Here is a 12,822-nt window from a genome sequence, read left to right as displayed (position 1 = left end):
AGATCTCTAGTGTTTTTTAGTACAATTCTTTGTTTTATTTTGCTTAAATATGAAAAGTCTTAAAACACAAATGTTGACATCAATACATGTTAGCAAACCTGAAATTCACATTCTAAACAGTGCTTCAAGATCACTGGAGGGGGAAAAGAAAGACCTTATTTCCCGATTTGCAGCGAAGCTCCGTGCAGTTGAGCTGTATGTAAAATGGCCCATCTTCATGGGCGTCAACGAGACTCTATGACAAAAAACACAGGTTATTATAGTTCAGATGACAACAGCCCAAATCCACAACCTTTGCCTTTAATCAATACTCATCCTTGTTTAATCTGTGTTTGGGTTCCTACCTGCATTTGTGATAAACATGTTTTTTTCAGTCTTTCCGTATGGTCGCCCACACACCAAGCAAGGCTTATGTGGAAAGAAGGATCCTAAAATAGACAAAGAAGAGTGTTAAATGATATCTAAATTTGATTGTATTTGAATCACAAATTATTTCAATGCCAGGTTTTACCTTATAAAACGTGCTAAGGTTGAATTCTTTCATGGTTTCATCCACTGTTTTGATGAGCTCAAGCAACTGAGTTTTTCCAGTGGAGATTTCCATACCAAGAAAGGTCCTACATGAACAACTTAATGCCATTAAAACAGTCTATTATTTGATATGAAGAAATAAATAATACACATCCTAGTTGGGTCATTAACAGTTAGAGTAATGACATACCTAGTCTTTTCAGCATTAGAATAAACCCTCAGTTTATCGGCCACGCAAAAAAACCTGAGAAGACAATCTGACTTAGATACCCAGCAACTAACATAAGGCATAATGAAACAGTAGGGCTTTTCACACTTAAAATAGTTAACCATGAGTCATTCTAAACCCTGGATAAGTGCAATCCTGGTTATCTTGCTTCACATTTCACATAACCCCAGGTAAAAACCAATGCTTCTAAGTTACTTGCGTGATATGTTCCTCTTCCTGGGGTTATAAACGGTGTTCAGAATGACGATAACACAGAGTAAACACAGTGTGAAAAACCCTAATGAGGTTTTGATTAGATAGCACTGACTTCTGGAACTGTGTCAGACTGGTCCGAATGGACTGGATAAATGGTTGGATCCAGTGATGCCGCAGAACCACAGTTTTTGAGAGACTGAGGTGAAACTCTTCAGACAAGGTCAGAGGGATGCTCTGAGCAGATGCAACCTCCATCATTTCATTGAGTAGCTCCAGAAAGGCCTCCTCAGGATCATCTAAAAAAAAAAAGGGTTAAAGGTCATTCAGAGAAAAATTACAGTGTCTACCTCAATAATACACTGAGGAAAATGCTTACAAGGACAGAACACGTATGTAGCCCAGTTGCCCCGCTCATGCTGGAAGGACCGCTGTCGTCCTTCATGCTCTTCACTTTTATCGCTCCACTGTTCTTCAGATTCTCTGAACATCTCCTTCACGGTGTCAGGAATAGGCAGGCGAGGTGTCAAGTGGGCTGATTTGCTAGCTTTCCTTTTAACAGATCCACGATCCAAAGGTTCACTGGTGATATTGAAGTAAAAGGGGAACTTAGAGCTCTGGAAATGCAAGTCAGAATAAAACTAAATCAAGAAACAGAAGATCAAACGCACCAAACCTGGTTTCAGTGTCAAGTTTTCCTCTTTTCCTTAAAGGTGAGGAATCATCTTTTGAAGAGCTTTCAGTTTCCTCTTCAGAACTGCTACTGCTACTGTAATTGACAATCATGCTAAAAGAAAAACCTTTTTAAAAAGCTGCACCAGAGTATTCAACTTTTTCTAGAAAAACACCAGCTCAGATACGTGATGACATTCTTATTGTGACGTGCAAAGTGCTTCCGTTGAAAAAAAACGTTGCTTTTTCTTCACAGCGCTAATCGTTCTTATGAGTCGGATCATTTACAATGAATCAGTTGAACCGGTTCACAGCACCGGTCAGAATGATTCATTCACAAATCTGAACGAAGCGGTCCGAGCGGTTCTGAGCTACTTGATTGTATTATGTAATCACACGAACGACTCATGTTGGGTTTATAAAATAGTTTTTTTCAGCCGCGACATCCGTTTTATTTAGGATTACATTTTTTATTCAAAGCGTGGATGAGCGCGTAGGTACGTTTTGAACCGGTTCTTTGAAAATAACCATTCGAAAGAACCGATTCTGGAAAAGATTCGGACCTCCCATCACAAGAAAACAAACGGTGCTTCATCACAGCGTCCTACTACAGCAAAGATTAATTCAAATGGTTCCGGGGTCACCTTCCGGCTATTTTGCATTCTGCCTTATAAAACATTACAGCTGGTCATCATGGCATTAAGCCTATATACATAAACTTAATCTTGCATCCTAGCATAAACATTACCATTAAATGTTCACACGAACAAAATGTTGACGCTGATTTTCTTATTGAAGCTTCATATGAACTATTATCCTGTCGTGTGCTACAATTATTCATCCAATAGCGTTATAATAAAACAACAATTTGCCCCTATACCCTGAAACAGCGACAGACACACATAATGCGTAATAATGAGGTTTTTAGTATGATTATGTACATCTAAATGCCGTTTGTGAATAAAATTAATGAAGTTCCGGTATGTTTTGTGAGGATGCCAATTATGTGTTATTCAGGTTCCCGTGCGGCTGTCGGGGGTTTCGGTGGTCACTGATCCCAGCCCCAAATAAAACACACTATGTGTCGGACCATCCTCGCCTGTTGGCTCCCCTAAATGCGCTGCAAACGCCGAAAAGACTGTTATCGGGTTTTTGCGGAGCAACCCAAGAGAGATCCGGAGAGTTGGCAGGGTTTTCGCGTGTTTTCGTAGGCACTGGCCAGGGGGTGCGGCCTAGCCGAGACCGCGGATCGGTGGGAGGATTTACGGCCTTCAGAAACAACATAAGCTGTTTTTTTTTTATTAAACTTATATTTCCGAGAATAAATATGCGTGGAACCCGCTTATGAAAAAGGTAATATGCATATCTGAACAAAATGTAGCAGGAAGTGTGTGTGTGTGTGTGTTGCAAGGCTATAGTTAGCCTGTTAGCCAGCTTGCAAATATTCGTTAGCCATTTTGCAAAGCTGTGTGTTTGTGTTTTCTTCCAGGTGTCTTAAAAAACCCGCCGGTTTTATAATCTTTTGGGTTCTGTGTTGGACATAAATATTAGTGCTACCCAACGTTACAATTTTGTCACCGGCTTTTATGCACCGCGATAAAAAACGGGAATGTGTGTTGCGCGAATTGTGTGTAAACAAATACGCGGCGATCGAGCGTCATTCGTTACAAATAGTTCTGTGCTATTACATTTTCTTAACCGTGCATGCATGCTTTGGGACAGGTGTACCCCTTTTGTACACAGGCTATAATGTGTTGATTGATACAATAGGACTGTCTCACAAACATAGTGAGCTTCCTACCTGGACAGCATTTTTGGGTATCATATTAATTTCTGTGATGCCCCAAAATGCTATCTGTTGGCAAGACAGTCCATCTCGCTATCCAAAATGAAACCTGAGGGGTACCAGACAGATGCTCGTACCTTTGTTATTATTGGTGAGAGCTGGTCTGTGATCAGATTTCATTTGGTGCATATGATACTGTCTTTTCTCGTTGTTAGTTTATCAGGTGCTCAGGTAGAATATAGGTGTGCACTTAATATTCTAAGTTAGTATGATATGATTTGAAATGTTTAGTTTAGTTTTATTTAAAGTTTGCATTGCAGCACAAAACCCTGAAATGTGTCAAACATACACACACTCCCAAGACAATCATTACTTGGTGTAAAACTAATAAAAGATAGCTGATGTACAGGTATAATGAAGTTTAAGTTTAAATGTGCATTGGTGGAAATGATGTAGCCTAGATCTCTTTACAGACCATTCAGCCAAGACTTAAAGCCAGCTGTTGCAGTAAATATTAAGGCCATTCACGTTAGCAGTGGTTAAATTGCCAAGATCCTCAAGTCACTTTGCTGATGTAGTAGGCGTTCCTGCTGTAACCAGTTATATCATGATGTGAATCACATGAGTGCTGCTGTTTTATTTTTGTTTCTTTGTAAAAAGTTGATGCCCACTTTGTTGCATCACCAGCAGTTTTTTTAAATTCGTGTTGCCTTAAATAGCCAGCTTTCTCAGAAAATTATGTCTTATGGTCAATTTTAGTGATGCAAGCCACTGTCGGTGTCAGGGCTCTTATTGTTGAACAATATGGATATTTTATTGTGTCCCATTCAGACCAGTAGATGTTTTTTTTTTTTTTTGCACTATACTGCCCACACACATTTTAATTTCAGCTATATTTTCTATATGCCAGAAAATATATTTATATTTTTCCTAGAATCTTGATTTGTTTTTTCAATATCAAAAAAAGAATGAATTATGTAATTTTTAACCTAGTCTTACTGATGTTTCCAAGAATAAGTTTTGATATCCGTTTCAACAAAACAAGTTCACACTTCAAGGGTGACACAGAAGTGCTTCTTAGACTAATTAAATGCTACTGAGAGGTGGCAGAAATGCATTAACAGCAATTACAACTGTACAATTTGATACTAGGGAACAAGGTGGGTCAGAGCAGGCTTAATTTAGCTTGTTTTTTTGTTTTTTTTGCACCATTGTATCTTTACACTGAATTTTAAATGGGAACAAAGCAGCCTTAACTTGGCAGTGTAAAAATGTCTTTTGGCAGCCGGTTAGATAATGTTACACTGGTAACATTTAAATCAGCAAAATATGCAACGACAATACTCATGTTAATTTTAAGTTTAAATTTGCAAGGCATTAAATTGCCATGTACAAGATCAACAACTGTATGATGAGGCAATTTATTGTTCCATCAAAACTGTTTCACAAGCCTTCCTTGTTGTGGAGCCCTGCAGTGTGAATTCCCCTAAAGATGTGTGCATTGTTTTATTGCACATTTTTCATCCAGTTTTCTTGTTTTTCTCCCATAGGGCTGTACGAAGGTGATGAAGAAGGGCAAACTCATTTGCACTTTTGGCTGATGCTCACATCCATGTCAGTTCGCTGTTATATCAAGCCACAAAGTGTTCCTGAAAACATTATTACATAGAATTTTTTTCTTCATTTGTCATTCTCACGAACTGTCAAAATAAGTTCCTCTTTGCCTTCCCACCTTTCCCATCGTGGGCAGTCCAACAATCCCTTCCCCTTGAATTCGCCTGGAAAGAGGTTCAACTACGGCTCAAAGCTGAATCCGTACACCAGAGCCCGGATGACGGAGGCGTGGCAACAGCATACTGTTGCCCCGCCTCCAGTGGTGCACACCATCCCACCAGGGGCGGACACACTGGGCTGCACCGTCTACGGCATCGTCCTCCAGCCGGACACGGCATTGCAACAACAACAGCAGCAGCAGCAACAATCCCAACAACAGCAGCAACAACAACAACAACAACAGCATCACAGTCAGCAGCACAACCAGCAGCAGCATCCGGCACAAGCGCAGCAGCCCTCTTTGCATGTCGGGAGCGAGGGAGGACACAAATGTGGTGCGTGTGGCCATGACATCTCCCATCTGGCTAATCCTCATGAGCACCAGTGCATGGTGAGCCAAGACCGTTCGTTTCAGTGCACGCAGTGTCTGAAAATCTTCCACCAAGCCACTGACCTGTTGGAGCACCAGTGTGTGCAGGTGGAACAGAAACCCTTTGTTTGCGGAGTGTGTAAGATGGGCTTCTCCCTGCTAACTTCGCTAGCGCAGCATCACAATGCCCATAACAGTGGCAACCCCATGAAATGCTCCATATGTGAAAAAACATATCGGCCGGGTTCTGGAAATGCCACACCAACTTCGTCAACGGCCACTCCAGGGCAACCATCCAACGACGAAGCGTCGTCCAGTGGCAGCGCTGCCGTCGGGACATCAGGCCAGCCTACATTCGAACCTTCGCAACCTGACAGGCCCTACAAGTGTTCGGTGTGCTCCAAGGGCTTCCGTCACTTATCTGAGCTCACCCGTCATGAACGCGTCCACACGGGCGAGAAGCCTTTTAAATGTGAAACATGCGACAAAAGCTTCAGCCAGTCCTCTCACCTAGCCCACCACCAGCGTACCCACAGCTCCGAACGGCCCTTCAAGTGTGCGGTGTGCGAGAAGAGCTTCAAGCACCGATCCCACCTAGTCCGTCACATGTATGCCCACTCGGGTGAGCACCTGTTCAAGTGCAACCTTTGCGAGTTGCACTTCAAAGAGTCTTCCGAGCTCCTCCACCACCAGTGTCAGCCGCAAGGTGCTCGGCCGTTTCGCTGCGCCACGTGCGGGAAGGGCTTCAAGCGTCCGTCCGACTTGAGACAGCACGAACGCACCCACTCGGAGGAACGCCCATTCCACTGTGAAGACTGCCAGATGAGCTTTAAACAACAGTACGCCCTGGTGCGCCACAGGCGCACGCACAAGCCCTCCGCCGACCGCCCCTTCAAATGCAACCTGTGCGACAAGGGCTTCCTGCAGCCGTCCCACTTGTTGTACCACCAGCACGTTCACGGCATGGACAATCTTTTCAAGTGTGCCTCCTGCGGAAAGGGCTTCAGCCAGTCCGGGGAGCTGCTCCGTCACAAATGTGGTGAGTCCTCCTCGACACCCACAAATCCAGACAAGCCCTACAAGTGCGACGTGTGCGGAAAGGCCTACAAAAAGGCCACCACGCTACAGCGCCATCAGAATTCCCACTGCACCGAGAAGCCTCTCAAATGCTCGCTGTGTGACCGACGCTTCCTGTCCTCCTCAGAGTTCGTACAGCATCGATGCGACCCATCCCGGGAAAAGCCCTTGAAGTGTCCCGACTGCGAGAAGCGTTTCAAGTACTCCTCGGAGATGCAGCGGCACAGGCGCGTCCACACCGGAGAGAAGCCCTACAAATGCGCCAGTTGCGACAAGGGCTTCAAGCAGCGCGAACACCTGGCCAAGCATCAAAGCGTGCATGCGAGAGATGCCCAGTTTAAATGTGTATGGTGTGGAGAGCGATTCGCTGATCTAGGAGCCCTTCAGGAGCATACTGTCCAGCACACAGCTGAAGGTGGGGGGTACCCTGTGTCCTCTCTCATTCAGTAATTTGTGCCCCCCGATTACCATTTGCAAAGGTATGAGCAATCTCCGCAAACTACCCCAATTGAATGAATTCTTACAAGGCCCAGTAACCTGATAATACCTCATTTTATTCTAAACATGCATATGCTCAACTAGTTATTCCCTTTTTGATATCAAGAGGCATTGTTTAATTGGATTTTATCGACAAAAAGTTATCGTTATTGTTTGTTTATATCTGAATCCTGGGAAAAGGCAAGGGGAGATCTCCAAGCTCTGTCCCAGATAGCACTGTGATCCTAATCTAGTAAGGTGGCATTTGCCCTGCATTGTGGCTCCTTGACCTGACATGGCTCACAATGCCCCCATCAGATCTCTAGAGCACAAGACAAAAAACGATTCAGTCTGCAACTAATTGTTCAGTCTTGATCCTTCATATTAAATCAGCTATACATTTTTGGTAGTACCTAGTATGGTTGAAATACTGCTTACTGTGTGCCTCTATGACGTAATAACTCTATTCTGATCACTAGCCTTGCTCCAATATGAGTACGTTGTACATATATTTGGAGCACCTCTGGCAGCCTACTGTTTGCATTTAGTTCACCCCAAAGCTAATGACAAAACAAAAAGGGGGACAAAGTTGTGCTGTTATGAACTGTTGAAACTGTCTCTCTATGTCAATGTTGACGTTCCCCTCGTTGTGGCAACTAATGGTATGTACCAAAAACCATCACTTGTACTGTACCAGAACTTAAACGGGACAGATCGTTAACCAGCAGAAGTATAACGATCTCAGACGGTCTCTACATTTCACTGAGATTATACGTAAATATATAGAATCTATATAGAAATGTAAACTTCAATCTTGTATACAAACAGTTCATATTAACATGAGAATCAGTACAGCTGTCCTGAAAATTGCCTAAAAAACCCTGAAAAGGCTTCCTGTATTACTGTATGTACATAGTTAGTATGTATGCAACTTGTTTACCAGTCCTGTCATTAGATATTGCATTGTCTTTCTTAAACTGCACCACAATTTTATAAGTAGCTTTTCATGTGAAGTTCTGATTCATACATTCTTTTAAGTTTTGTTTCCGATTTGCCTTTTTAAAATTATTTCAGCCTCTTTGTAGATGTAGTTTGGATTGTAATTGGTGTGTTCAAGGTTGTGTGAAAGTTGAGTCTGTTTTTATAAAGGTTTTTGCCCCTTGCCCGGCCACCCACTCCCCCCATACAGGATTCATGTAGGCCTACTTGTACAGTACCCTAAGTGTCATTCTTCCTCTGCTGTATAGATTTATCCATGTGTTTGATCTCTAATCTGCCAACACCGTGTCTTGCCTGCAGTCATTTGCCTTTCGCAACATGACGGCGAGTCATTTTTTGTTATTCTTTTATAAAAACTGTAAGATCAAAGACTTTCAAAATGGATTTTCAGTTCCCCCTAGAATCCAGGAGGGAAAGTGTTTGTTTTTGGCCTTTAAGGCCTTGACTTAAACTTTTTGTTAGTGAATGTCTGTGTTGCATACTCATCAAACGATAACAAGTACGTTCTTTTGAGAAATTGTTTTTTAAACTGACACTTATTACAATCGTAGTATATACATATTTGATTTAGAGGGTAAGTGGTACTCACTCGAGTAATGTTTGGTTTTTGAATCGCATACTCTGCTTTTTTTAATATTAGAAGAAGCTACCACTTTTTTTATTGGTCTACAAAACTGAATTTGATAAGAAAAGCTGTCCAAGTCTTGATTTTCCTGCTTTTTTCCCTCCCACATCACAATTTCCCACATTCATCTTACCTGGGGCAAAATGACATTCTCAGCTCTGTTGCTTATGCAGTATTATATGTTGACCATTGGCCCTTGAGGAGCATCTCCCTCTTGCAGTTAGGTTTCGCCTAGTACTTTACAGCGAGGTTAGAGGTGATAGTGACACTTTGGCCTTAAGCAGGGGCGTCTAGTTTCTCCGCAGAGCCCTTTGCCTCCAATTTGTTTCTGCTTCATAGTATCTATTTATCCATTGTTTTAAATACCAAGGGGGCTTTTTTTTTTTTTTTAAACTGTAGGCATTAAGAATCAATGAGCAGTTGGATTTGGAAACTATGTTGTGTTTTTTTTTATGTTTTCACGTTTGTATATTAATTTTTTAATAATATTGTTTAAAATCTCTATATAAATATCTATATTCTTGGCAGACGTTTCAGGACCACGGGGGAACGTTAAGATCGATGGCCTTCCTCTATGGTTTTGAGACCTCTCCACCCCGTGCATGCCTGCTGTGTTAGTTCCCGTAATCTGTTCCAAGTATCTGCACTTCCGAGTGCACATACGTCTCCTTAGCTTTTTTTCAAATTGTAGATTGTGAATGAGCTAGTAAGAAAACTCCATGTGGCGGTTGATGTGACATTCATGCTGAAATATCTGTATGTAGCATTTAATATACACAGCACTAACTAATAAACCTTTTCATTAATAATGCATTGTTGTGTGTCATTTTTATGTTCATTTTATTATTCTTCATATTGATGCATTTGTTTTGAAAATATATGGACATCTTTGACATCATCTTGGGCATTGAGGTTATTTAGGACATGTTTAGTTTTTGTTGTTTCAGAATCCATACAATCCAGCATCTATGGCTGCATGTCGTGCAGGAACTGCTCTGGCTCCAGCAGTGATCCTAAGCTTGTCCCAGGATTTTGAGTGTGTTTTTAGTGCCATCTGGAATAATAATGTAATTAAAAAACACAATTTTGGAATAAAAAAATATATATATTAAAAAAAAAAAAAATGTTTGAAGAATCCTCACCTCTGCAATCTCCACCTTGCGTTCCCATTCTTTAACACTCTTCTTCAGCTGACCATGAGACTCCTTAACTTTGATGTATTGTAGGACGTGTGGTACGTGAAAATCGGCCAACTGGCCCCTCAACTTCCTGTTCAGAGCCTCTGCTTTGTTTCGTTCCTGTCAGGAAAAGAAATCCATATTATGGCTTTGGGCCAGTGGAGTACCGCTCCAAATAGTACAAATGTCTTTTAGTCTGTTTTTGTTGTTTGTAATAATGGTCGACAGATTAACAGAATTTGAATATTTTATTTATTTACTGCCATGATGTTGGGTTCTGAAGTGCATATAACGAATTTCATTATCCTGACCTCCTCTGCTTGCTTGGTCTCCTCCTCAAACTTTATCAGTAACTTCGCCCGTAAAGCAGTGTCACTGCTCAGCACATCTGACTCATGTGTCAAGGTCTGAAGCTTCTCCTGCAAGATGAAAATATTGAAAAACAATTCTCCAGACACCCACAGTTTTAGATTAAGGTCTGATCAAGGCCAACAGTTCCCTATAACAATCACCCTTACAATACTGTGGTGTGTATCTCAACACATAGTTGACATCTTAAGCTGTCAGGACCACATTATGCTTGATTGAGCATCTCACCTTATTAGAATTCAAGACATGCAGGGTCTTCCCTGCGAGTAATTTGAGTTCCACACGTCTGAGGTTTTGCTCATCCAGTCGCTTCCTACATTTCATGTTCCCAAACTTGAGCTGCTCAAAGTCCAAAGCTGTCAGCCCTTCACCCATCTCCTCTTGTTGTTTTAACTGGATTTGTAGTTTTTTCTTGTATGCGAGGAGTGCTGCATTCTTCTGATGCAACTTCTCAATCAGGCTTTCCTGGCAAAATGTGGGCAATTTATTGTGATTTTAAATCGCTATTCTTGTCAGGGTAAACCTGCAATCTGAAGTTTTCTTTTACCTTGGCCTTTACTTTATCCTCAATGTATCTGATGACCTTCTCAGCACTCATCGTCACACACTTTTTATCCCGCAGTGCTTTACCAACATCACGATCAAACTGGCCACATTCTTTTTTAACCTCCGCCAAGTGGATATCAGCTTCTTCCAGAGTTGCCTAAAGAGGGTAGAATCAATTACATAAGCGTATGAAATGAATTTGTAATAGCCTCATGAGCTTGTTCTCTCTCTCTTAATGACCTTGTAATTGTCCAGCTCTTTTTCTGAAAAGTCTTTTGCTCTCTTCAAATCCTCAGTCATCTGTTTATGCATGCTTTTGGCGACATCACATTTCTGCTCTAGTGTCAGGAGCTGTTGTCTCTCTGGAGTGCGTGCTTTAGTTTTCCTTCCAGGACTCTGGTATCAAAAGATTGATAATGAACGAATGATGTCATGTAAATTATATATATATATATATATATATATATACACACACACATATATAAAACTTAAGAAAAATTTACATGCACAAGTAATATTTCACCTCAAAATTTGAGTGGACGTATGTACTGAACGCCATGACTCTAATCATTTGTTTACAATAATGAGAAATTATTCAAAACGTATATAACACACATCGTATATGAAATACGTACCGTTGCCATTTCTATCTGTGATGCTGTTTCATAATTCTCTGATTGAGGCTGTAGGTCCAGCAGACTAAAATATCGCTCAAACATATCGATTTCTGCTTGTTGCGCTGCATTGGAGCGTCTTAAATTCAGGAAAACAAAAGTGACTTATTTAAATGTTAAAATAATATATAATATAAAATATTTGTTGACAGAACAAGACATAAAACGTTTAGAATCAGTTAAAACGCTGCAGGTCCCCGTTATAAGCCAACTACATAACAGTATTAAAACGAGCAATTTAGGTTATCGTTTGGCAAATATGACAGCAAGAATAAGTCAAGATTTTTAAAAACTAAACTTTTGTGCCTTACTTCAAGTCCTCCACAAGTTCAACAAGTTGTTTTTTATCTGTGTTGATTTTACCGTCCTCTGTCGTTTCCGCCATGGTTGCTAAGGTAAACAATGCCATCCCAGATCGTGCGCGCGTTTGCTTCGCCATTAAATCATTTATATTAAAATAATAAACACATAAAGTCATTATTGTGATACTCCATGAAAAAAAACATTAAAAATGACATTATTTAAGGACAGATTATAACAGACGTTATGCCATATTTATGAAAGTCCTTTAAATAAAAGAGTAGCTAAATAAATAAATAACTAACATCAGATTTGTTATTTAAAGGATTCTGTCATAATTTACTCACCCGCCACAACAGTTGATGAGCACCACTTCCATAGTAATTTTTTTCCTGTTCGGATACCAACATTCTTTTATTTATTTTTTTAATATCTTCGTTTGTGTTCAACAGAAGAAAGAAACTCGGTTTGGAACAAGTGGGGAGTAAGTAAATGATGACAGTAGTTTCATTCTGAAAGTGAACTAATCCATATTGTAAACAATTATGAGAAAATTTACATACATAATGTCGTTTACAGATGTATGTGTTTCCTGAATAAATTGTTTATTACGCTAAGTGAAAGCATTTGTACAAAACTGCATGTGTTGTTATTCTTTTGAAATGAATGAAATAGAAACAGTGGAAAACACAGCTAGGTCATGCATTTCCTCAAAATGCATATTTTCTAAATAGAACTTGTCAATACGCACTGTCTGTTCCTCTGTCATCAATGGAAACGGAAGTCTGTCATATATGGGTGCATAGCAACGGACGGACATGCCCAGTGGCCATTACATCTTGTACTTCCGGCTGTTCAATGCTAATTGATAAAGCTATCTTGCGCTTCCGGGTCAAACCGTTGCAGTCCGTTTTTTCCTGCAGCAGCACGGGGGGATTGGTCCGGAAAACCCGAACCCCGATCACAAGCAGAAGGGATTAAAAACGGGTTTCGCGATTATTGCATTTCGACTTCACGCAAGCGA

General features: G+C 40.8%; 3 protein-coding genes across 6 annotated transcripts; 1 reads left to right on the top strand and 2 right to left on the bottom strand.

Moving 5' to 3' along the window:
- Positions 1–10: 10 nt before the first annotated feature.
- Positions 11–2,124, bottom strand: usb1 (U6 snRNA biogenesis 1). Of its 2 annotated transcripts, none has more exons than XM_058766433.1 (7): positions 1,629–2,124; positions 1,332–1,534; positions 1,068–1,251; positions 722–775; positions 512–629; positions 345–428; positions 11–235 (listed from the first exon to the last, which is right to left on the bottom strand). In XM_058766433.1, the coding sequence occupies exons 1-7, from the start codon at positions 1,736–1,738 to the stop codon at positions 131–133; spliced, it is 858 nt and encodes a 285-aa protein (XP_058622416.1). In that variant the 5' UTR covers positions 1,739–2,124; the 3' UTR covers positions 11–130. The 2 variants fall into 2 exon arrangements, with proteins under 2 accessions (XP_058622416.1, XP_058622417.1); XM_058766434.1 differs by having other exon boundaries at positions 512–617; positions 1,629–1,934.
- Positions 2,125–2,290: 166 nt separating this feature from the next.
- Positions 2,291–9,529, top strand: znf319b (zinc finger protein 319b). Its single transcript, XM_058766426.1, has 2 exons — positions 2,291–2,977; positions 4,961–9,529. Exon 2 carries the CDS (start codon positions 5,242–5,244, stop codon positions 7,078–7,080), a length of 1,839 nt encoding a protein of 612 aa, XP_058622409.1. The 5' UTR covers positions 2,291–2,977; positions 4,961–5,241; the 3' UTR covers positions 7,081–9,529.
- Positions 9,530–9,550: 21 nt separating this feature from the next.
- ccdc113 (coiled-coil domain containing 113) lies at positions 9,551–12,643 on the bottom strand. 3 transcript variants are annotated; one of them, XM_058766427.1, is made up of 10 exons: positions 12,550–12,639; positions 12,146–12,190; positions 11,810–11,928; positions 11,460–11,577; positions 11,065–11,220; positions 10,826–10,981; positions 10,507–10,743; positions 10,221–10,328; positions 9,874–10,029; positions 9,551–9,785 (listed from the first exon to the last, which is right to left on the bottom strand). In XM_058766427.1, exons 1-10 carry the CDS (start codon positions 12,616–12,618, stop codon positions 9,675–9,677), a joined length of 1,275 nt encoding a protein of 424 aa, XP_058622410.1. In that variant the 5' UTR covers positions 12,619–12,639; the 3' UTR covers positions 9,551–9,674. The 3 variants fall into 3 exon arrangements, with proteins under 3 accessions (XP_058622410.1, XP_058622411.1, XP_058622412.1); XM_058766428.1 differs by lacking the exon at positions 12,146–12,190 and having other exon boundaries at positions 12,550–12,643; XM_058766429.1 differs by lacking the exon at positions 11,810–11,928 and having other exon boundaries at positions 12,146–12,621.
- Between the last annotated feature and the right edge of the window lie 179 nt (positions 12,644–12,822).

Source organism: Onychostoma macrolepis, chromosome 25 (genome assembly GCF_012432095.1).
Source record: "Onychostoma macrolepis isolate SWU-2019 chromosome 25, ASM1243209v1, whole genome shotgun sequence".
Taxonomy (NCBI): Eukaryota; Metazoa; Chordata; class Actinopteri; order Cypriniformes; family Cyprinidae; genus Onychostoma; species Onychostoma macrolepis.
The sequence above is the reverse complement of the archived record's forward strand: the minus strand, read 5'-3'. Positions and strand labels throughout refer to the sequence as shown.

Coding starts and splice junctions, on each gene's coding strand:
- ccdc113 (XM_058766427.1), bottom strand. CDS start 12,618: ATGTCCGTCCGTTGCTATGCACCCATATATGACAGACTTCCGTTTCCA. Junction 11,221..11,459: donor CACAGATAGAAATGGCAACG/GTACGTATTTCA, acceptor TTTTGATACCAG/AGTCCTGGAAGGAAAACTAA. Junction 10,982..11,064: donor AAGAGCTGGACAATTACAAG/GTCATTAAGAGA, acceptor TACCCTCTTTAG/GCAACTCTGGAAGAAGCTGA.
- usb1 (XM_058766433.1), bottom strand. CDS start 1,738: ATGATTGTCAATTACAGTAGCAGTAGCAGTTCTGAAGAGGAAACTGAA. Junction 776..1,067: donor AGTCTGACACAGTTCCAGAA/GTCAGTGCTATC, acceptor TTGTCTTCTCAG/GTTTTTTTGCGTGGCCGATA. Junction 429..511: donor ACCTTAGCACGTTTTATAAG/GTAAAACCTGGC, acceptor TGTCTATTTTAG/GATCCTTCTTTCCACATAAG.
- znf319b (XM_058766426.1), top strand. CDS start 5,242: ATGACGGAGGCGTGGCAACAGCATACTGTTGCCCCGCCTCCAGTGGTG.